Source organism: Trichoderma virens (assembly GCF_000170995.1).
Source record: "Trichoderma virens Gv29-8 chromosome Unknown TRIVIscaffold_93, whole genome shotgun sequence".
Classification (NCBI taxonomy): domain Eukaryota; kingdom Fungi; phylum Ascomycota; class Sordariomycetes; order Hypocreales; family Hypocreaceae; genus Trichoderma; species Trichoderma virens.
The window spans coordinates 41,309-62,986 of record NW_014013656.1 but is presented as its reverse complement, the minus strand read 5'-3'; the positions used below and the strand labels follow the sequence as shown (position 1 = coordinate 62,986).

Genomic DNA, 21,678 nt, shown 5'->3' with positions numbered 1-21,678 from the left:
CTGTAATAGATTAGCTATTGCCTGCGAGCATTCTTGATGCTGTCACCAGGGGAGATTATTGAATTAGCCGGACTTAACTGTCCCGATTCGCCAATGGGGGGCATTCCAGCTACATAACGGGGCTGAGAGGATATCGGGGCGCATGACTTATCTAGAGATACTTTAATTATCATAGGGGATACTAAGAGATAAAAAGTACTACTGTTAGTGCCCAGACGAGCACTAATCCCGATGTACCGAACCTTGACAACCATCCATTGATTGAAGGAAAAGGTGAACCTACTAGGTAGGCGTCGCAACAAACAACCACTCGGCACATCATGAGTTCAGGATATGGCATGCATGGCGGTATGTCCTACTATCCAATGGGGGAATCTTTGGACATTGACTGACTGCATTTCCAGGCGTCGGCCGTTGCTTTCCTTTCTGGCAGGAGGTCATGGCCTGCTATGTCGTCAACACATCGGCCGCAGACGACTCAGGCAAGAAGAAGTGCTCGCCCGTTCTAGAAGATTACTACGAGTGCCTGCACCACAAGAAGGAGGTGTGTTTCGGGAGCTAATGTGCTGGACGAGGTGGACGCGGCTAACGAGGAGCAGCATGCGAGAGCGCTGGCGTTACAAGCCGCATACGCCCGAGCTCAATCAGCAACCGCACGAGACGATGCGCCGAGTGCAAGCCAGATCCGAAATCTGGGACTGCTAGGGAAGACGGAGGACACAAAAGCGGTGCTTGGACAGGGGAACTGAGGCAATAGACGTGGCGGGGTTTCGATTTCTTCTGCGCGACTACAACCTGTTTGCGCGCATAGATAGCGCAGCAAGTTCAATATAGGAAAACCAGGCGGAATTGGAGAGCCTCTTCGAATGTTGATTGTGAATTGGCGACTATTCCTGTCAGCTTGAAGGCTGCAAGTCTGTACAATATCAACAACGTATATTTTCACTCATCAAGGAACGCGGGCAATTGCGTGTCACTTGGTCAACTTCAAAGATGTGTGAGTCAAAAAACACTCACAGATGTCTCCATTGATATACATCGTTTGTTATGGAGACCAATCAAGTCCGGATGTGGGCAGATTCTGAAGTCTAGCCAGAGTGCTCGGATGCAGGTCACAAATCTTGAATTGCCATGCCAGCCATATCTGTTGGGTAACTCCCAGCCTCTCAGCCGGCAAAAGATGTCCTAACAGCAACGGTGTACTTGGTAGGTTAAAAAACATGGTTGACTGCACACATGTGCCCTTTCTGCCATTTTCAGGATGGACAGCTGTTAATGTTGACTTTGTAGTGGGTGGTTGGTGCTATTTGGGCATTCGTTCACTAACCGACCTGCTCTATGGAGGTGCTGCTCACCCTGTGACCCTCAGTATACAACTTAACCCCCTATAAACCCAATACTGCAGGCTCCCGTTTTCCTTCTTTCATCAAGTTCCACCTCTTTTTGCCCATGCCATCACGAGGGCCGACATTCCGTCTCCTGTAAAGCAATCATGCCTTGCTTGCGAGGGATCGAACTGTCTCTCGTTATTCAGCCAGACTCGGTGCTGCTACCTGAATTTCCACACCCCGATGCTTCCTCAGTTCACGTTGCATCTGTAGCCGAAGCAGCTCGCATGGTTCAAGAAATTGATGAGATGCCTCCTGGCTTGGAGTCGCCTCGAATCCAAAAGACGGCTCCAAGGGCCTCTGTCTATATCCCTTCTGCGCCTGGATCACAGTTCTGGGTGCAGTATTCCATTCATCGCCACCCGGAGCCTCCGTGTTACCTTTTCTTCAAACTGCTCATAAATGGCCGTAACATTACGAGCTGTGGGATTAAACCTGGTACAACGTCAGGCACAATCACACGGGCCCTCTTTGAGCCAAGTGACAGATGGTGCTTGAAGCAAGACGGAATGCTGCTCAAACGAAGTGGGATTGAATCGCGGTCCTTTTGTTTCTCCCCTGGCCCCGATGCAATTGCTGCAGCCGATGACGGTGGCCTAATCGAAGTTCAAGTCTTTCGAGCAAAAAGCCGCCGGAGAAGTACTCCTCGATTGACTGTTCACCGGGATCAAGAACGATATGGGATAATGTAAGTTGAGCCCCTGAAACTCAAAATAAAAGTGATGGAATGAAAGAAGAAGCAGAAGAAGCTTTTCGTTCAGGTCAATATTGCTCGTGTGTGCTCAAGCTAATATGTAACCGCATAGATCACCCTCAACGGGACTCCTTGATCATCCTGAAGATGCAGTTTACTACGAGTGGGTTTTACAGGATTCAACAGAAGCACCATTTGCGACTTTTTGTTTTCATTATCGTGCTTGGGCTTATCTGTTGGATCTCAATCTCGTAACAGATAATTACAACTCTCTGCTATATAACACCAGACTTTGGGAGGGGCATGGAAGCAGCCAACATAAAGCCACTACGCATGGTATGTTGGAGGTTCAATCAACGACTTCACACGTGGGATTGGATTTGGAATATTACAGCAAAGACCATGATGTAAAAGTTACTGTATCACCTCCCGGCAGCGATCTTAACCATTCACAAGACGTTGTTCAACCAGATGTGGAGCAAAATCCGTTGGAAGTACGAAACGGTCTGTTCTCACGCCGCAGGGAAATTGCCACATCACCAAAGACATCATTTGAGGAACCATCAGACTCATACACCCGCTTGAGCACGCTGTTGCTTCTCCCACCACTCATGGAGGAAGACATATTCGCCAGTTCCTGTGAACCACTTGAGCACGAAACAATAACGACGTCTCAATACCGCTTCTTGTCCCGAGAAAGTCGCTGCTCGCGCTTCCGTCGGCCTCTCCCTACAGTGAATGAGATCCCAAGGCTAGAATGACCAAATGGGGTCTCTAATATGTCATGTACATATCCGCTACTCTGGTGATAAGTAGATGAGCCGTGATGGCGCGGCGACTAAGGGGGCGTTTTCGAGTTTAATGCTGCCACAGATGCAAAGAAATTAATTGATGTACAAATCTATGATTAGATTTGGTAAAGATTCCCCAGGGTTTGAGGAGATTAAATGTTATTTCTGAGAAAAGCATAAGTAGAACTGTCAGTGTTTAGTTATACGTCCTAGAGCTCTCTATACGGAGGCTGTTCTATCTCCTGGCAGAACTGCCAGATAATGCACGCCTAGAGACACATAGGCAGATGAATACTGAGGTGAAGAGAGATTATGTAGCAATAAAGATGTATAGATAATTGACTCGCTCGCCGTTTTAATCTCTTCCTGGATGCCGTCACAAGGCCTTTCCTCCATATTCACCTCCCAGCCGGCAGAAAGCTGCTACACCTGACCGCCCAGCTCCAGAACAGTTCTGTTTCTATTTTCTTTCTCACCATTGGCCATCTCCTCTCCCTCTCCCATCACACAGGTCCCACACAGCGTTTTTCCTAATCATCACAAATGGTCTCTGTGATATCCTAATCAGACATGGCAGACTCAGGCTGGATGCGGCTCCTGCCAGGCCAACGATGCCGCACTCCAGTCTCCCCCCTGAGCCCCTACGAACAAGCCGGAAGCGAAGATGCCTTTGAAGCCAACCATCTGAGAATTGCTCCACGCCCCTTGGCCGGATTCTACCATTCGCCGGCGGATTCTGGAAACGACATCCTTGTCAGAGAGGCAGATAGACTCCAGAACACGCCGTCTGTGGACGAAATGGCGGATACGTTGCGGACTACCATCATGGTGTCTTCGACGCCGCCGACGCTGGGGCCGCAGTATACGTCGTATGTGCTTCATCTCATCGAAGGCTACAGCAAGATCCGGATGAAGCTGTCCAAGAAGGAGAAAGAAGTCACCCAGCTAGAAGCTACGCGGCAAGAAGACAAGGAGCGGAGCAAGGCCCTCGTTTCCGACTGGGCTGCGCAAGAGGCCCGATACAAGGCTGAGATCAAGCGGCTGGAGCTCATCATCCAGCATGTATCTGGCAAGGGCGTCGAGGCTGTGGCGCTGGCTCGATCGGGCAGCCTCATTCGGAGAGGTGGACATATTGTAGAGGCAAATGGGACGGAAAGGGTGGGTGCAGGAGAATCTCGCCTTGACGAATACGGACTTGATTCTTCTTGTCTTCAGGGCAAAGATGGCCAAGGCAGGCGAACGTGTGAGTCATGGTTCAATCCCAACCATCACAGATTCCCGTTTGCACTTCTTGCAGAGACTAACCACTTCTTGCTCTGGTTCAAACTGGGTATAGCATCGTCTAGTGACACCGTCGATTTGACAGCCCGTTTGAACACAAAGAGAGAGCTTTGGAGACATCGCTCCGAAAACAACCTCTTGGCGCCGTCTCGAAAAGGCAGAATCGGCCGAGGAGAGCACCGACACGGCCAACTTTTACTACACTTATCAACTCCTCCCACGTCTTTTACAGCAGATGCCTTAAAACGCGAGGCAGAAGAGGATGACAGTTTGTCATGTGAAGAAGCTTTGATTGAGAGCGCAATGGGTGGTGGTAAAGAACTAATTCTGCAATGAAAATCACGTTGTTGCCCCCTGATCTGCTATATCATCTTTATATTTAGCAGCAGCAGATACCGCCTCATGGACGCAGCCAAGTACACCGATATTCTGATTTTCATTATTTCCAATCTGCTCAACTTTCCTATGGACTTCTGAGTTTTGCATGGTGGTAATATGCAGGCAAGATTGCGCAATTCCTACTGATTCCATATCTGAGGGCACTCTCCAACCCTAAGCAATTTTCCAAATCCAGGGGCGACTACATCGAACAAGATGGTGGCTTAAGAAGAGCTACCCTGAAATAGGGGTAGATAATCTAGATAGAAGAGAAGAATCACGCCGCAAACAGATATTGTATCATTCTGGTCAAGGGCACCAGCTCCCACATCTTCACTGTCACCATCTTTCCAAAGTAACAAGTCAAATAGTACAACGCCATCCACAGGCAGAAATCCAAAAAATCCATTAAAAAGGTATAATGCTGTCCGTAGCATCCACTAGCCTGCTAGTCCGATACAGATCAAGCCCCATGGCATTGGGAGTACTTGCGTTTCTCCCTTAATGCAACGCCCATAATTTCATGTATCCCAGAAACACAACAAGTAGTGCCATCTAGAGAGAACATTCACAAGTATATGTCACCGCCCTTACCCGCAACCCATCGCCGCCATGCCTCCTCGTAAGCCATTTCCAAGTCAGTTACCCACCGGCGCGTGTCGAAGAGTCCGCACTCCCATTTGCTGTCCCATAGCAATTTCCGTAAGTCCGCCAGACGCCCCGTACCCCGGCCATATCCTTCGTCTGTTATCACATAGCTTAGTCCTCCAGCCAATTGTGTGGCTGAATCCTCGTATTCCGTTTCACTATCCGCAATCAACTCCTCTGCTGCTTGCCGACCCTCTGCCGTTTTGGGCAACGCTCCTCGGAAGATGGATGCTGCCATTCGGGAGCACATCTTGTATGAATATCGGGGCAAGGTGAGAAGAGGTGTGCTTGACCACAGGACATCGGCAGCGGTCGTATGAGCGTTGCATTCTGCAGTATCGAGAAACAGGTCGCATACTCTAGCTCTGGTGATGTGCTGGCTCTTTGGAGCTACATCAGTAAAGATGAGCCGACTGGCAACCTCTGCACCAGCCCAGGATTCAGCTGTTTGTCGCAGGTTGGTCTCTCCCAGTTCAGGGAATCGTAGCAGCCAGAGTATGGCCTTGGGGGTTCTGGCCAAGATTCGTAGCCAAGACCGGAAGGTAGTAGGATCAATCTGCTGTCAGGTTAGCTCTCAGTCGACATGTTATATCTATATTCATCCTTCACTTGCCTTGTAGAGTTGATTGAAGTTGCCTAATATAATGACATCGTCTGCTATTGTGGGAAATAGCTCCTTGCGCATCTTCCACCGGCGTTTCTCTTCATCCTCCCACGTCATGCCACGTTCATCGGCATCAGACGACTGTGCATGGTCACAGCAGAAAAAAGTGTCACGGCAGAATATGATATTCTCCGAGTACATCCACTGGAGTTCATCGGTCTCATTGTTGTCGTGAAATACATCGTTGATGTTAGTATTCATCCTCCAGGGACGCAAAGTGCTTGGTGGGATAGCGGTTGTGTCGGCGAGTAGGTAATCGCACCACTCGGCACCAAGCGTTCCCGCGAATCCCATAAAGGACATCTGGATCGGGGCTGGGCGGGCAGCAAAAATTTCATTGCGAGCACCTCTCGTGTAGCCATTAAGATTAACCAAGATGTGGATCTCATCGCGAATGATCTGTTCGATAAGTTTATCTGCTGGCCAAGAACTAACGTCACGAAACACGGGTGCCTCTCTTTCAATTTGTTGTCGATGGATAGATCTGTCACTGGGGGTTGTGGCATAACAAAAAGCCCGAGCACGTCGAGGATTGTGAAATCCAAACACCGATTGCATTCTGCATTGAGCAACAGCCTATTAGTCCTGTTCCACCACATGCCAGTTACATGGGAAGGGGGTGTGTTACTCACAGATGAGCCAGTGGGTGGTTATTAAAGTCTGACGACACATATCCGACATTCAAATGGGGGTTTGGCGGAGGCGGCGGAGGATAGACAGTAGCCGGCAGCCAAGGGGCTCGAAGAGTTGAGCAGGATATTCGCATTGCATTGCGCTGAGAAATCGATCGAATGTCTTTGGCAGATAGCGGGTACGTGAAAGTGTGGAAAGGAAGCACAGTTGGCGCGGAGGGAATGGTAAGATTGGGAGGCAGCTGAGGTCGTAGATAGCGTGAAGGCGTAACCTCCCTCATCGTAATGTACTTGTCATGATACCAGGTCCACATGATGACTCTTGTAGCCCGTTCCACGAGGCGCACCAGGCGTGAGCCTTCCCACGGCTCGCCAGCCCAAACACTTATTGCATCCTCCAAGGTGAATGCACGCGGGCGACAGAAGTCACCCAGCTGTCTCGCCAACGCATGAATAGTTGGCGGTTGTAGAACGCCGCAGCCCCATTGCGATGCGTCACCTAGCTGCTGACTTATTATGCCAATCACTCGTTGTGTAAGGCCGCTCCCATGCATGGCCGTCTGCACGTCCACCAAGGTGCCTTTATCGTCGACGTGCCATCGGTCGTATTTGCCCAATTCGAGAAGCGCTCCACCTCTGCCACGCCAATCGCATACAGAGTTAAGTGCTGTTAAGAGTCCGCAGACGGCTTCGGCGAATTCTGGATTCGCTTCCACCGCTCGTCTGTAGTAACCAATAGCCTCTTTTATACGGCCCTTGTCTTTTACTGCATTGGCTAGGTTGGTCAAGGCAATATCAAAGGTCCTATCGCATGAGACCGCTCGCTCATACATTTGGATTGCCAGGTCCAACTGCCCAACGTCTTTGAGGAGGCTCCCCAGGTTGGTGTGCAGGTGAACATGTCTGGGATCAAGACGAAGCCCGTAATTGTAGTACGCCAAAGCGAGAGAAAGACCACTGCCTGGCACAACACCAGGCAAAGTAGGTCGAGAAGTCGCTGCTGTTGAAGTATTAGCATTGTTTGGAGCCATTTGCTGCTGTACGCCCGCGAGGAGGATCCCGATATTGTTCGCGGTAGAGGGACTTTCTTGGAGCGAAAGAGATAGATAATACAACGCCAAGATGTCACCGATCCCTGAGGGTTGCCTGAGCAGAGTGGGAACAACCCCCCCGCCAGACATGGCGTCCTGAAAAATCTTGGCCAGAGAAAGCAGAGCATTGCTCGTCGTCTGCACGGCGACTCGCCTGGCGGCACCTTCGGGAACGAATGCCAGTCCAGGCAGTTCGCTGCCTCCGCCGCCAGCCGCAAAGACAAGACGAGCAGTTTGACGAGCCCTTTCCGGAGGTAGTAAAAGGGGTCGCCGAGAAACTTGTTTTTGGCTGTTGCCAGTCGGGAATGAGCCTGCCGGCGAAAGCACAGCATGGATTCGATTTACCAACTCTTGAACGCTTTTTATGCGCTCCCCGACACTGATCAGCACGGCTTCTTCAAATGCCTCTGAGGCTCTTTCAATATCCTTCAAGCCATAGAGTATTGTGCCTTTGGCGTGAACCAGTGCTAGAATCCTGCCATTCTCGCTGTTAGGGAGCGCATATCCGCTAGACCCGGATTCAGGACCCCCCGCGATGCGGTCACCTGTTAGGGGAGCAGTCTCGGGTTCAAAATCATAACGCGCAGCAGTTGATTGTTGGCTGTGAGAATAGTCATCGGAAGATACGGAGCGAACGCCACGGGGAGGGTAGGCAGACCGGGTGGATTTTTCTTTGGATAATTTCAACGCTTGCTGCACGAAGCAGATGATATCGATGGCGTCTCGGCTACGTTTTTTGTACAGCAATCCAACGAGCTGTTCCGTAGCTTCTAAATGAGCAGGGCATAGCTTGATAGCCTTTAACCAATGCTGCTCAGCTTCTTCTTGACGGTTGAGGCAATAGAGCGTTGCGGCTATGTTTGTGATAGCCTCAACATGGCTATAATCTGAGTCAGATATAGAACAACCACTTGATAGTTCATCTGGAACAGGTCGAACCTTGAATCTAGAGCAAGAACTCTGGAGAACCATTCCACAGCATCATCGAACCGCGACAGGCCATATAAGAGACACCCACCGAGTAAAATCCCATCAATCCATTTCCAATTACTTTGTTCACACAAGTTCTTCAAAATATCCAACGAGTTTTTTGCATTCAGAATGGGTAGCGCTTTCGCCATGGCAGCAGGACCAAGTGTACCAAGTGAAGATGACGCGGCATACGCAGCAGGTGAAGCGTGGAATTGCGATACCGACGTGCCAGGCCGGTGACCTTTCACATGGGCGTCTTGCCCGGTCTGTTGTCTGGTGTTGTTGCTCAAGGTATCCTCAATATTGGATGTAAGAGCCCGGGGGTGGCTATTCGGCATGATTGTCGAAGAAATGGGTCGCTCAACACTACGATACGCATCCCGCACGGCACCAAGATATTCTTTTCTAGCCTTTGGGGGCCTTGGAAACACCAGGATCTTGAACCTTGGGTTGGAAGTGCCGCCACCACTCATCTGGTCGAACCTCTTGGCAGTTTGCAGGTACGCCAGCAATTCAACATAATGTTCTTGAGCCTGCGAATAGGCCTTTTCCGTAAAACTCGGCTGAACAGCATATTGTTCGTTGATGGGAAGATTTTCTACGATTGCGCTCTGGCCCATATAACCCCCCTGTAGCAATGGTTGTGGGGGCTGTGGGATATTGAAACCGACTTTCAAGTCCGCTGTAGGTCTATAAGGTAGCTGAGCATCTGAAACATGGTGCAAAAAGCTCCCCGAAAGGCCGGATGGCACACTCCTCTGATCAAAGTGTTGAGGGGTGTCAAGATGGCCATAGCTTCGCTGCGAGGCACCCAACTGCCAGCCAAATTGATCAAAGGTCGCGGTGTCGGTCGTCGAGGCTGGGGGCGGACAAAAGGCGCGCACATTGTACTCTGCCGCCCTCATAAGTGGTTGATAGGCATCTGGGATCTGGTTGAACATGGGGTATCCATATGGTTGCCAAGGGAGCACTGGCTGGAGGGGCATTGAGGAGCCGCTGGAAAGAACAAAGTTGGACCTCTCATTGCTCAAGGGCCACGGCGATGCCAGATGGGGCTGCCCCAGACTTCTCTGATTATGTTCCAGGAGACGGGACTTGGCGTGGAAGGGTAAATTATTCGGAGGTAGATACGGGTATATGCCCGAGGGCGTCGGAAGGATCACTTGCTTGAGTGGCGGCGGGCCAGGCGACAGCTGCGTCGGCGATCCATCATATCCTGCGTCGATGGTGCCCCGAGGAGTCTTGCGGCGCAGGTGGTAGTCGTAGTCTCGTGAGCCCTGAGAGGAAGAGGAAGAGGTGGCCGAGCCAAGGTATGGCTGTGAGGAGCGGTGGTAGGGTGACGCGATGGCTCGTCTCTCAGACTCGGGCCTGGCGCCGTGGCCCGTGGATTCCCCAAAGGCGTCGAAATTGATTGGCACCACGCGAGGGTGCGTCTGCACTAAGGGCAACATGCCCAAGGATAGTCGGCGAGTTTAATGGCGAATGCGAGCTTCAAGGAGGGAAGACCGCGGACGAGGAACAATGTCGTTCGTTCACATCATGGCTGAGGACGCCTGCAGGCATCGGGGGCTGGGCTGCGCTGATGTGCACGGGGCCAGCAGCTGCAATAGCGGTAACGACTACGTCCCAGTCTAACGCCGCTTCTTGAGGTACCGGGTTTGTGCGTCGTACCTTGCAATGAGCAAACACAGCATGGAGTTTCAAGCAAGGGAAGCGTAGTGACAACGGGCTGAGCTAGGGAACTTAAGGCTGGGTGATTCAAGCAAAAGCAGGGGGGGTTATGATGTACCAACTAAAGCGTTGGTGCCAAGCCGTGTGGCATGTACTTTTGTATACAGTGTGTATGTATGTGCTGGCATGTACCTCTGTATGATTATGAGTACATGTGAAAATATCTGCTGGGGGAAAAGGGTATTAAGCAGGTATTTCTTTTGCAATAAAACACAAGGATCACGGGTATTGCGCTTGAGGGGAAGCCGGAGTAATGTCAAACACTTCTAAACAGTACCCTGTTGAAATCTAAATGTAAAGTGCTCATTTGACAAAGGCTAGAAACAAAGGCGATGGTTGCTAACATGGTGAAGCCGTCAAATATTGCTGGAAAAAAATCTATACCGTCCAAGTCCTCCTCTATAGTCCTCTATATGAATTTACCGTCCAAGTCCAGCTTCCTTTGCGTTCTATGGCTCTTGCAGGAAGCCCACCACAGCTATGCGTGCATATGTCAGTAACATGGATCTTGCGCAAGCGTGCTTTAGAGTGTTTGTTAAATTACCTTGCCTGAAAGCCTCAGGCTGTTCCGATATTAGCCAGTGACCAGCGTCGACGTCGGCCAATCTAAACCGCGGGAAAAATTGACCAATGATAGGCAGCACATCGTCTGGTACGTATTTGCTCTGGGTGCCTCGAACGAAAAGGGATGGCTTTGTGTACCGTGCCTCGCCTGGACTCTTGTAGGGAAAGTCTCCAAGGTGGTCGAGTGATCGACCTAGGATATCCAGAGGAACACGAAACTTTTGAATCCCATCTTCTGGTGAACGATACAGGTTTCCTAGCAGAAATTGACGAATTGGGAGCGACTGTTGCAAGACACTGTCAGTCTTTAAAAACGGATGTAGGAGAAACTGACGATGGAACTGACCTCTTCGTACTCTTGGAGAATGGCATCTGCTTCGGATTGGCGGCTGACTTTGGCTTCCTGGATCTTCTTCATCCCTCGAACGTAGGAAGCAAATGTTCTGCTGAGCGTGACGTCGATAGGGGCATTATCAACTGCGACAACCCTCGCCACTGTTTCTGGTGAACGAAGGGCAACAGACATGGCCGTCTTGGCTCCCCTGCAATGACATCAGCCGACTGTGAGGCTTCTAGCACTCTCGGAAAGCATACATAGAATGGCCTATCAGAGTCGGCTCTTTTAGGCCATGATGGTCAATGAAGGCCAGAATGTCTTCAGTCATGGCAACATAGTCATGACGGGGATCGTGGGGAGATTCTCCATGATTCCTAAGATCCTTTACCCTACTTATTCAACATGCTTGCCGTGGCTAGTTGGTTCTCATGAGATTCACCTACCACAGTGTATACGTGGGTTTTCAAATCCCGGGCCAAGGCTCTACCAAACTTGTAAGTTGAGATACCGCAGCGCAAGTTTGGATGCCGCTTACTTGCTAATTCCTCTGTTGTTCTTCTTGGATCCAAAAAGACCATGCATAAAGATTATCGGCGCAGTTTTCTCATCCGCCTTGGGGCTCGCCGGCGCATGGAGATCGAAGGCCAATGGCGAGACAGGCTGAGGATACGGCGTTGTAGAGACCAGTCGCACATTGCGACACGTGCCCAGCCGGGTGGCATTTACAAGCCGCGAGCGCAGAGGAGAGAGCATATTTAAATGCGTATGATTAAGGAAGATGAATAATTCTCAATGCCCCCCATCACCAGGTCGAAGTACTAGCAGATGCCACTAAGGTAGAGGCGGATGAAGATCACAGTGCCAGTACTGAGTACATGCAGTACCGCAAGAGGCTCAACCGCCTGTAAATTAGAGAGGTGGGTAAGCCAATCTGCCTGCTTACAGGATTCAGTACGGAGTAGGTAAGCAGGCAAAGCAGGTAGACGTCATAGGTGAGGTGCGTCTGTTTAGCGCCATGGCAAAGGGTCTGAATCAGTCCACGGCCATTGATATTACAATAATATATTGTGAAAGAGAAAAGAAAAAAGCAAAGAAACAATACTAGGCGGGTTGATTAGTAAGCGAGCCTATTAGGCCCCCGCCTCTCTATACTAGAGAGGCAGGTATATGACCTATATTGTTACGTTCCGTTATACCGTAGCACCAACAGGGCAAAAGATTAAGCCAATAATCGCAATTGCAGTAATTAAAGTAACGGAACCAGCTATTTATAAGGGATCTAGCTGTTACGAAGGACCGGGTCGTAACATATATTTTATAATAATATATATTTAACTATTTTAACTTTATAGCTATAATATAACACTATATTAAGAGATTTTAATAAAAAATAATAATATATATATAAAATTATTAATAAATTTATTTTTAATATAAATTTTATTATATTTAAATATATAATTAAAAAAAAAATATTTTTATTTAATAAATTAAATATTTTTATAAATATAATATATTAATTTTATATTTTATAATAATAATAATATATAGTTTTATTTTAATAATAAAAAATATTTTAAAAATATTTTTAATTTTTAATTAATTTTTTTTATAGGTTTAATTTTTTTAAATTATTTTATAATAAATTAATATATAAAATTTTAAAATATTAAAAAATTAAAAAAAATAATATATATATAATTTAAAATTATAATAATTTAAATTTTAGTAATATTTTTATTTTTAATATTTTTATTTATTATTAAAAAAAATATTAAAATATAATTAATTTTAAAACTTAAAATATTATAGTTATTTTTAACTTTAAAATTATTATTTATTTTTAACTTTAAAATTATTATTTATTTTTAATTTAAAAGTTATTTTAAAAGGTTTTTATTTATAAAATTATTTTAAAAATTATTATAAAATTACTTTTTAATATTATTTACTATAGTAAAAATTAACTTGTATTAATAATTTTATTTTATATTTTTATATAGTTTTTTATTAATGTTTTTTTTTTTAAATTTATTTATATTAAAAATATTTTTAAATAATTTTTTGATATTTTTTTATTAATAATGATATAGTTTTATAAATATAATATTAATTATATTTTAATTATTTTTTTATTTTATAATTATTTTATAATTATTTTATTAATTTTAAATTTAATAATAAATTTTAATTTTAATTTTATATTATTACTAAATAATTATTTTTATTAAATTATTTAAAATATTTAAATTTTTTTTAATTTTTTTATTTATATATTTTATTAATTATAATACAATTATATTTATAATAAAAAAAAGTATAAAAAAAAACTCTTTTATTATTAAATTTAATTATAATAAAATATAAAAAATTAATTTTTTAAATTTTTAATTATAAATTAATTTATTTAAAATTAATAAAAATATAATATATATTAAAAATAACTTTAATTATTATATTTAATTAATAAAAAAATATTTTATAATATTAATTATATAAAAAATTTTTTAATAAATTTTTTTATTAATATTATTTAAAATATAATAATATATTATAAATTATTTTTTATAAAATTTAATTATTATTTAATTAAAAATATTATTTTAATAATATTAAAAAATATTTTTAATTAAAGTAAATTATACGAGTTATAATATAGTAAAGTTAAAAAGTTAGATATATATTGTTATAAGATATAGGTTATATACCTACCTCTCTAGTATAAAGAGGCGGGGGCCTAGTAGGCCCGCTTACTAGTCAACCCGCCTAGTAACTCTCCGTCCTATCACAGTGCAATGTCACCTAATCGCCCTCGTGCACTAGTCGAAAAGTGGTAGCATTTGCAGCCTCCAGGTGGGGAGTATTGGCCGCATTCCATCGAATTGTCCCGCCGAACGGTGATTTCGGCCGTGGATGGTGCATTTTCAGAGTGCGGTGGTGCTACGGTCGGGACTGGCAGCAAGTGGCCGCAATTGGCCGCATGCCGGCGTCGGCTCTTTTAAATGTCAAAATTATCTGCCCGATTCCAGAGTTTCCAGTGCTATGCCTAGTGAGTCATGTTGCGACTCTGCAAGAGCTAAGGGACTGCCTTAAAGATCTTACGATCCGCCAATTTTCAGCTTTGCGCCTCTGTGACATAGAAACCACCGAATCTCGCCATCTCTCCAGCTCTTTGTGCTGTCGACACCCATAATCCTCTCCAATTCCAGCACGGCATTCTTGATATCCAGCAATCTGTCCGATTGCACCGCCGCAACCATGTCTTCCGCTCGCGACATCACTCCCAGCACCCCAATTACCGAGAGAACTGTAGTCTCTAGCTGGGGCCAGAACCTCTCAACTTCGCCCATTGCCACTTTCCATTCACCTCCAGCCAGCCTTGGTGGGAGACTGCCTCGCAAGAGCGTGGCGAAGCTGCTGAAGCCCTTCAACACCCAAGATATCAGGATCCTGTTGTTGGAAAATGTCAACCAGACTGGACGGGATATTCTCACGAGCCAGGGCTACCAGGTTGAGGCTCTGAAGACTTCACTTCCTGAGGATCAGCTCATTGAGAAAATCCGGTGAGCAGCTCTTCTTGAGTGCAATTGACCGTGTCTGACCTTGGCAAATGCTAGTGACGTCCATGTTATCGGTATCCGCTCAAAGACAAAGCTGAGCGAGAAGGTTTTGAGCGAAGCCAAGAACCTTCTCGTCATCGGATGCTTCTGTATCGGAACCAACCAGGTCGACCTCACTTACGCTGCCCACCGTGGTATTGCTGTCTTCAACTCTCCTTTCGCAAACTCTCGCAGTGTTGCTGAGCTGGTCATTGCCGAAATCATCACCCTGGCCCGACAGCTCGGCGATCGATCCATGGAAATGCACCGCGGCACCTGGAACAAGGTCAGCGCAAAGTGCTGGGAGATTCGTGGAAAGACCCTGGGTATGCTCCAACTCCGTTCCCAGTGACCTTGGCTTGTAGATGTGGCCACTACTAGAGGGTTATATTAGTTTAAAAGTCGTGTCCTAACGTGAAACTGCCAGGAATTGTCGGTTATGGACACATCGGCTCCCAATTGTCCGTCCTCGCTGAGGCCATGGGCATGAATGTCCTCTACTTTGATGTGGTGACTTTGATGGCACTGGGAACCTCTCACCAAGTTCCCTCATTAGACAACCTCTTGGAGGAGGCCGACTTTGTTACTCTCCACGTACCGGATCTCCCCGAAACGAGAAATATGATTTCCACTGCTCAGCTGGACCGCATGAAGGTGGGATCTTATCTAATCAACGCGAGCCGTGGAACCGTTGTAGACATTCCTGCCTTGGTAAAGGCAATGCGCTCAGGGCACATCGCGGGTGCTGCTCTTGATGTTTACCCCAACGAGCCAGCTGGCAACGGCGACTATTTCACCAACAACTTGAACCAATGGGCTGAGGAACTCCGCAGCTTGAGCAACCTGATTCTCACTCCCCACATTGGTGGAAGCACAGAAGAAGCACAGCGTGCCATCGGTGTTGAGGGTTAGTCCACAATGTCGCAGCGCCAGAATAGTGTTTTCTCAAAGCATACTAACTGTAGTCTAGTTGCTGAGGCATTGGTCCGTTACATCAACCAGGGTATCACTCTGGGAAGTGTCAACCTTCCCGAGGCTCAGCTGCGTTCCCTTACTTTGGACGAGCCAGACCACGCCCGAGTGAGTTGCCCCCTCCCAGCAATGACATTCTGCTCTAACACTAGGTACAGGTCATTTACATCCATCGCAATGTTCCCGGTGTGCTCCGCAAAGGTTTGACTAAAGCATCCCAGTCTTCGCATTGCATCACACTGACGATTTTCTAGTCAACGAGATTCTTGGCGACCACAATGTCGATAAGCAGTTCAGTGACAGCAAGGGAGATGTAAGGATGACCCACATACTATTAGGGATGAAGTAGCACTAACAAAATCTTAGTTGGCATACCTGATGGCCGACATCAGCAACGTAAAGTTTGAGGAAATTAAGGATCTCTATGAGAAGCTGGAGGGCTTGAGCTGTGAGTTTCAGACCCCATGCTGTTGCATTAATTGTGATGTCTAACAGAATATTAGCTTGCATCGTGACAAGAGTCCTCTACTAGATCGACTCTGTGCAATGAGAATACTTCTTCGAACTGCATTTTGTTTTTATTATTGGGGCATTATCGGCTGGTAAAAAGTTTTAAAAACATGGCCCTGTGGGCCTGAGATAAAGAAAATCAACATCACATGCGGGCAATGGTATATATTGCTTCAACAGCTGTGAACTTGAATGCTCTAAGGAGAGCATGCTTACATTTTGGATGAGATGCTGGTGCCATTTTGGCATACAGTCTTTTAGCATGAAAGTTAGACAAATACAGATCTATATTGTAAATGAGTGACTTTTCAGCCTTGTGTTGAGACTGTAATATCTACACTTCTTACTTGCTCTTGTTGAAACCCCTGACTATTGTGTATCGCACTACTTGCTTAGTATTGGATGCTTCGAAAATTAATCGCCGAGAAAACAATTTGGCTCAACACTAAAGGCTATACTAATCTCTCACGGCTCTACTAACACTCTCGTCGTGATAGTGGCTTCTGATAGGGGCACAGCATCGGAGAACATAATCTGGCAAGTCGGAGACAAATGGTTTCACCACATATCACCACCACCTCTCAGTAATAAAAAAACCGAGTAGATACGAGTGACAAGGAGCGTATTATTCAATATATGCGTCGAATCGTAATGTAGATATATTTATATAGCTCGTCTTGTACTATTGTTGTTCCAGCATCCCCCTTTCGCACTTAAGGAACTGTGCTGTATGCGATTTCGAGTCGTAGCCTAAGTCACACCACAAGCTATAGCCGATATCCCAGTGACAGAGTAAAACGCCGTTCCGGATCTCGAGTTTCGACCTGGTCGAGTTGTCTAGTGGTCCCAGGGGTGCTTCCAGCCAAGCAATACGGGGCCTGTAAGCAATTAAAGACATTAGAGGTGACCATATAGAAATGTGTATGCGAATTGGGTGCTTTACCATCTTTCTTTGCCCGGTACATCAGCTAAATACGGCTGTCAGCATACAGCGTCCTTTTTCATGATTGATTCCCCCGCCTAGGTTTGGCCGCCAGAGGCATTGAACTTACCCAGAACCACATGCCCGCACCAAGAGCTGTGGCCGTTACTCGGTAGATCGGGGCGACATGAGGGACGGGGGGTTTCGGGGGGCCCATGGCTGCTGCGGGTTTACTCTTGCACCTGGAAGCAATTCAGTCAACTGAGCGGGATGGTCGCATACGGATGATAATACCTGGACAATTAGAGGTTTAGTGTCTGTCTCTCGCTATTCGGTACTGATAGCTCCGCCACGCAGAGCGACAAGGGCGCGCTTACCAGGCAGATTAATTGATAGTCGCTGTTTTGCGATATGCGGAATTGCAACAGCCCATGAAGTATCTCGAGCAATCAAACGCAGTTCGGACTCATGATGACTAACACATGTGTGCCCACTTTTCGCGTGGATTAACTTCATCAACACCTAAGCCCGGATATAAGGATAGTAGGCAATTATGTCATCAATAGGACAAGCAAGTAGAGTCTGTCTCTGTAAGAAGTGCGTAATTGAACGGCTTAACATGCATCAGTGGAATAAATGGTCTGCTTCTGTGATGCTTCTGTTCTCTGTCTCTGTGAGAGAGAAAAAATAATACTTCGCCATTATGTACTCGCTAGTAGTATGTGTCTGACTGTTAGGGCACTTGGCCATAGGAAGGCATCAGACTTCATCACGTAGTAGAAAGTATATCTCATAGTTTAGGGGAAGCTACTGCTTGGAAATTGACACCTAATTCCCAAGTTCAAGCAAGCATCTTTGCAGAAGGTCCAATGCCAAACGCAAAATGTTCGTATTTTGATGCACTACCCAAGCAAGTCCCTGCGTTATGCGCCAATGAGCTGGACCGACGTCTCGGGTGCTTAAAATTCTGAAAGCGGCTACTGAACGCACGCGTGCCTCACGTGACACTCATCACCAACTTGCCAACTTTGGGCCTTAGCGCGCAAGAGGGCCAGAGAAGGGCTGGGAGGTTTGTGGAGCTGAAAAAATTCCCACAAGATTAGCGGAAAAATATATGCCCCGGTACCTTTTTGGTTTGGCTCGCTTAGATCTTGGTTGATGCACACAAGAATTGAAATTCTTCCAACCCCTCCACCAACTTTTTAGTACCTTTGGATTCCCAACTGCTCGTACGCTGGTAAGGAATCATGGCTGTTGGAAAGTGAGTATCTATGCTGCGAATCTCTGGAAATGAATATCGGCCAACAAAAAGAACAGGAACAAGAGACTCTCCAAGGGCAAGAAGGGCCTTAAGAAGAAGACCGTGGACCCTTTCACCCGAAAGGACTGGTACTCTATCAAGGTATGGACGCGCTCAAGAGAAGAAGAGAAAAAAACTTGACTATATACTAATATGCGTGCTTTGCAGGCTCCTAACCCCTTCAACATCCGAGAGTGAGTCGCATTGCAACAGTGTCATGGACAAAAAATCGTCGAGAGTGTGGACTGACGGGTTCTTGCAGTGTTGGCAAGACTCTTGTGAACCGAACAACCGGTCTCAAGAACGCGAACGATGCTCTGAAGGGCCGCATCGTTGAGGTCTCGCTCGCCGACCTCCAGAAGGATGAGGACCACTCATTCCGCAAAGTTCGCCTCCGTGTCGATGAGGTCCAGGGCAAGAGCTGCCTGACCAACTTCCACGGACTGGACTTCACATCCGACAAGCTCCGATCCCTTGTCCGCAAGTGGCAGACTCTCATTGAGGCCAACATCACCGTCAAGACCACCGATGACTACCTCATCCGCCTCTTCGCCATTGCCTTCACCAAGCGACGCCCCAACCAGATCAAGAAGACCACCTACGCTGCTTCTTCCCAGATCCGCGCCATTCGACGCAAGATGACCGACATCATCCAGCGCGAGGCTTCCAGCTGCACCCTCACCCAGCTGGTTTCCAAGCTGATCCCCGAAGTTATCGGCCGTGAGATCGAGAAGTCCACCCAGGGCATCTACCCCCTGCAGAACGTATGTTTTGGCCTAGGACTGCTATCTAGCTACTGTTGAAAAAAATTTGCTCAGCCGCTAACTCTTCTTCTCTGCAGGTCCACATCCGCAAGGTTAAGCTGCTGAAGTCGCCCAAGTTCGACCTGGGTGCCCTGATGGCTCTCCACGGTGAATCCGGCACTGATGACCAGGGCCAGAAGGTCGAGCGGGAGTTCAAGGAGCGTGTTTTGGAGGAGGTCTGAAAAGGGTTATTTGTAGAGAGATGAAGGCGCAGGGAGCCCTGCGAGTGCTAGATTCGCGCCTGGCCGTTTTCCCAGTCATTTTACATGGAGTAACAACCCATAGGCGGGTAGGGAGGTTAGGTAATGTCCCTATGATATATTAAAAGACACTCGGATTGCTTCTACCCCCTATGTGTGCTTGAATGGACCTTTGGCAAAAAGCAAGTTTTTTTGGATGAGGAACTGTCCTGTAAATATGTGGCAAAATACTAGCTGTTCGAATACTGGATGGAATAGACTGTATCTTGTGTATAATGGTGGCAAACTATAGTGACTTGATATTCTGTCCCAGTTTATTGGCACACAGAACTATTAGGGCAGTTGTCTATTCTTGGTATTAAGGCAACCCGATGCATTGAACGCGTCCAACTTTAATAACGTTAAGTCTACTAGAACTGGTATCAACATAATTGTAGTCAGTGAAAAAGTAAAGCCCGAGCTGCAGTAGCCAGTTAAAATCAAGATTTTATTCATTATATCATGCTATGTATGAGCCAAGTCTAAAGACTTTTAACATTGATCAAATAGTCTTGTTTTCATGGAAATATGAACAGTTCATCAATAGCAATCATTCAAAAAGCATTGTATGTTGGCGTGATTGGAAGGACCAATATACCCACAGAGAGCAGGGTATAGAGGTGAGTAAGTGGCCAGAGTCATTCTTCCTTGAGCAAAAATAGAAATACACCACTGCGCAGTGACGATGTATCTCGGAGTGAGCCAAGGGGGCGGTGTTGAGTCCGCAATGGGAATACATTTTGAATACTTCACGTGGGGGCACAATGGATATGTTCTTTGACCTTTTTTTCTTTTATTGATGTGTCACCACAAACGAGAATTTCTTCTCAGTAGGACAACTGGTTGGTCTGAACCAGACACTCTACTCCTCAGGGACTGCATCAAACGTTAGCGATTTAAGGCGTATTACAGCAGGAAAGGGGTGCATACTATCAATCTCGCCGTTCTCGATGGCCTCGAGAACAGCCTGGGGGGTCTTGCCATCGACCTGGCAGCCAACACTCTGAGCAGTTCCCAGCATCTCCCTGACGGTACCCTTCAGCTCCTTGGCGAAAGACTTGAAGCGCATGGTGCGGGCAATCTCAATGATCTCATCGAGGCTGACGGACTTGTTGTGCTTGATGTTCTTCTCCTTCTTGCGGTCACGCGGGGGCTCCTTGAGGGCCTTGATGATGAGAGAGGAGGCAGTGGGCACGACAGAGACCGCAGCCTGACGGTTCTGGATGGTCAACTTGACGGTGACACGGAGACCTTTCTGTTTATAGCATCAGCACCTCAAATCTGCATTTCGCAAAGGCGCGCATTCTTACCCAGTCACCAGTGGCCTTGGCGATATCTTCACCGACCTTCTTGGGCGACAGACCAAGAGGACCAATCTTAGGAGCAAGGGCCGAAGAGGCACCAACCTCACCACCGGTGGCACGGAGGTGGCTGTGAGCTGCAGGTTAGACTTTTATGTTTTCGGGATCAGAAGCGACGCATTGTGAACTGACATGACCTTGACCTCGTTGGGATCGAACTTGGGAGCTGCCTGAGAATTAGTAGCTGCGACAACAATTCTTGAATACGGGGATTCTTACGCATGATGGCGATTGATTATCTGACAGAGGCTCGTGGTTTGCTTGCCAGGGGAGGATAATGAGAGGTGTGGTTAGGTAAAAGAGAGACCAAGATGAAAAAAAAGAAAATTGGAGATAAGATGTGTGCCCCAGATGGGTGCCCTAATCGTGGCCCACTCTACTGAAGGAACAGCCACGCCAATTGAATCGCCATGGACATTGAATGTTGACTTATGTAATCAAGTAAGAGCCCGAACTGTGCTAGTCAGATACAAGCTGCATTAATAGGCACGTACTGAAAACATGAAGATCCGCCAGTCTATCTTGATTTGAACCAGATTGCTATGACAGATGGAATGGTGACTTTTCTTAGGGGGCTCTAAATGCATTTTTAACTTATATAGTGAAATACATAGATTGATTAAATGCAGGTGTATTGTACGTCAGAACTGCCATAACACCCTCTGCAAGACTCTTCTGGTAGGTAATCGCCAATGCATCTGATATCTCGGCCATGCACATATGCAATTATTGGAGTGCACTCTCCCGCGGTTGCAAGTCTGACTAACTGCATGTGTTGATCTTCTGACCAGATGCCTACTT

At 46.6% G+C, this 21,678-nt stretch overlaps 9 protein-coding genes across 9 annotated transcripts; 5 read left to right on the top strand and 4 right to left on the bottom strand.

Moving 5' to 3' along the window:
• Positions 1–303: 303 nt before the first annotated feature.
• TRIVIDRAFT_93105 (uncharacterized protein) lies at positions 304–948 on the top strand (the record flags this gene model as incomplete). The annotated part of the gene is made up of 3 exons (XM_014093862.1): positions 304–348; positions 405–544; positions 600–948. The coding sequence occupies 3 exons, from the start codon at positions 321–323 to the stop codon at positions 747–749; spliced, it is 318 nt and encodes a 105-aa protein (XP_013949337.1).
• A 544-nt stretch (positions 949–1,492) lies between these two features.
• TRIVIDRAFT_228833 (uncharacterized protein) lies at positions 1,493–2,843 on the top strand (the record flags this gene model as incomplete). The annotated part of the gene is made up of 2 exons (XM_014093861.1): positions 1,493–2,076; positions 2,195–2,843. The coding sequence occupies 2 exons, from the start codon at positions 1,493–1,495 to the stop codon at positions 2,841–2,843; spliced, it is 1,233 nt and encodes a 410-aa protein (XP_013949336.1).
• Positions 2,844–3,704: 861 nt separating this feature from the next.
• On the top strand, positions 3,705–4,001 carry TRIVIDRAFT_138898 (uncharacterized protein; the record flags this gene model as incomplete). Its single annotated transcript, XM_014093860.1, has 1 exon — positions 3,705–4,001. A coding segment is annotated over one exon (297 nt), but the record flags the coding sequence as incomplete, so codon positions are not given.
• Positions 4,002–5,100: 1,099 nt separating this feature from the next.
• On the bottom strand, positions 5,101–9,990 carry TRIVIDRAFT_196588 (uncharacterized protein; the record flags this gene model as incomplete). Its single annotated transcript, XM_014093859.1, has 4 exons — positions 5,101–5,736; positions 5,794–6,403; positions 6,477–8,447; positions 8,507–9,990. 4 exons carry the CDS (start codon positions 9,988–9,990, stop codon positions 5,101–5,103), a joined length of 4,701 nt encoding a protein of 1,566 aa, XP_013949334.1.
• A 729-nt stretch (positions 9,991–10,719) lies between these two features.
• Positions 10,720–11,924, bottom strand: TRIVIDRAFT_196587 (uncharacterized protein; the record flags this gene model as incomplete). Its single annotated transcript, XM_014093858.1, has 7 exons — positions 10,720–10,748; positions 10,815–11,118; positions 11,181–11,376; positions 11,429–11,553; positions 11,615–11,654; positions 11,707–11,831; positions 11,865–11,924. 7 exons carry the CDS (start codon positions 11,922–11,924, stop codon positions 10,720–10,722), a joined length of 879 nt encoding a protein of 292 aa, XP_013949333.1.
• Positions 11,925–14,230: 2,306 nt separating this feature from the next.
• Positions 14,231–16,562, top strand: TRIVIDRAFT_83610 (uncharacterized protein; the record flags this gene model as incomplete). Its single annotated transcript, XM_014093857.1, has 8 exons — positions 14,231–14,734; positions 14,789–15,096; positions 15,198–15,677; positions 15,741–15,850; positions 15,901–15,943; positions 15,997–16,055; positions 16,109–16,190; positions 16,246–16,562. The coding sequence occupies 8 exons, from the start codon at positions 14,430–14,432 to the stop codon at positions 16,272–16,274; spliced, it is 1,416 nt and encodes a 471-aa protein (XP_013949332.1).
• Positions 16,563–16,858: 296 nt separating this feature from the next.
• Positions 16,859–17,574, bottom strand: TRIVIDRAFT_90892 (uncharacterized protein; the record flags this gene model as incomplete). Its single annotated transcript, XM_014093856.1, has 4 exons — positions 16,859–17,130; positions 17,196–17,220; positions 17,305–17,416; positions 17,469–17,574. 3 exons carry the CDS (start codon positions 17,389–17,391, stop codon positions 17,090–17,092), a joined length of 153 nt encoding a protein of 50 aa, XP_013949331.1.
• A 798-nt stretch (positions 17,575–18,372) lies between these two features.
• Positions 18,373–19,740, top strand: TRIVIDRAFT_83608 (uncharacterized protein; the record flags this gene model as incomplete). Its single annotated transcript, XM_014093855.1, has 5 exons — positions 18,373–18,435; positions 18,492–18,576; positions 18,643–18,668; positions 18,737–19,238; positions 19,316–19,740. The coding sequence occupies 5 exons, from the start codon at positions 18,422–18,424 to the stop codon at positions 19,457–19,459; spliced, it is 771 nt and encodes a 256-aa protein (XP_013949330.1).
• Positions 19,741–20,288: 548 nt separating this feature from the next.
• TRIVIDRAFT_78230 (uncharacterized protein) lies at positions 20,289–21,157 on the bottom strand (the record flags this gene model as incomplete). The annotated part of the gene is made up of 5 exons (XM_014093854.1): positions 20,289–20,392; positions 20,447–20,771; positions 20,827–20,947; positions 21,010–21,043; positions 21,097–21,157. The coding sequence occupies 5 exons, from the start codon at positions 21,098–21,100 to the stop codon at positions 20,379–20,381; spliced, it is 498 nt and encodes a 165-aa protein (XP_013949329.1).
• Positions 21,158–21,678: the final 521 nt, after the last annotated feature.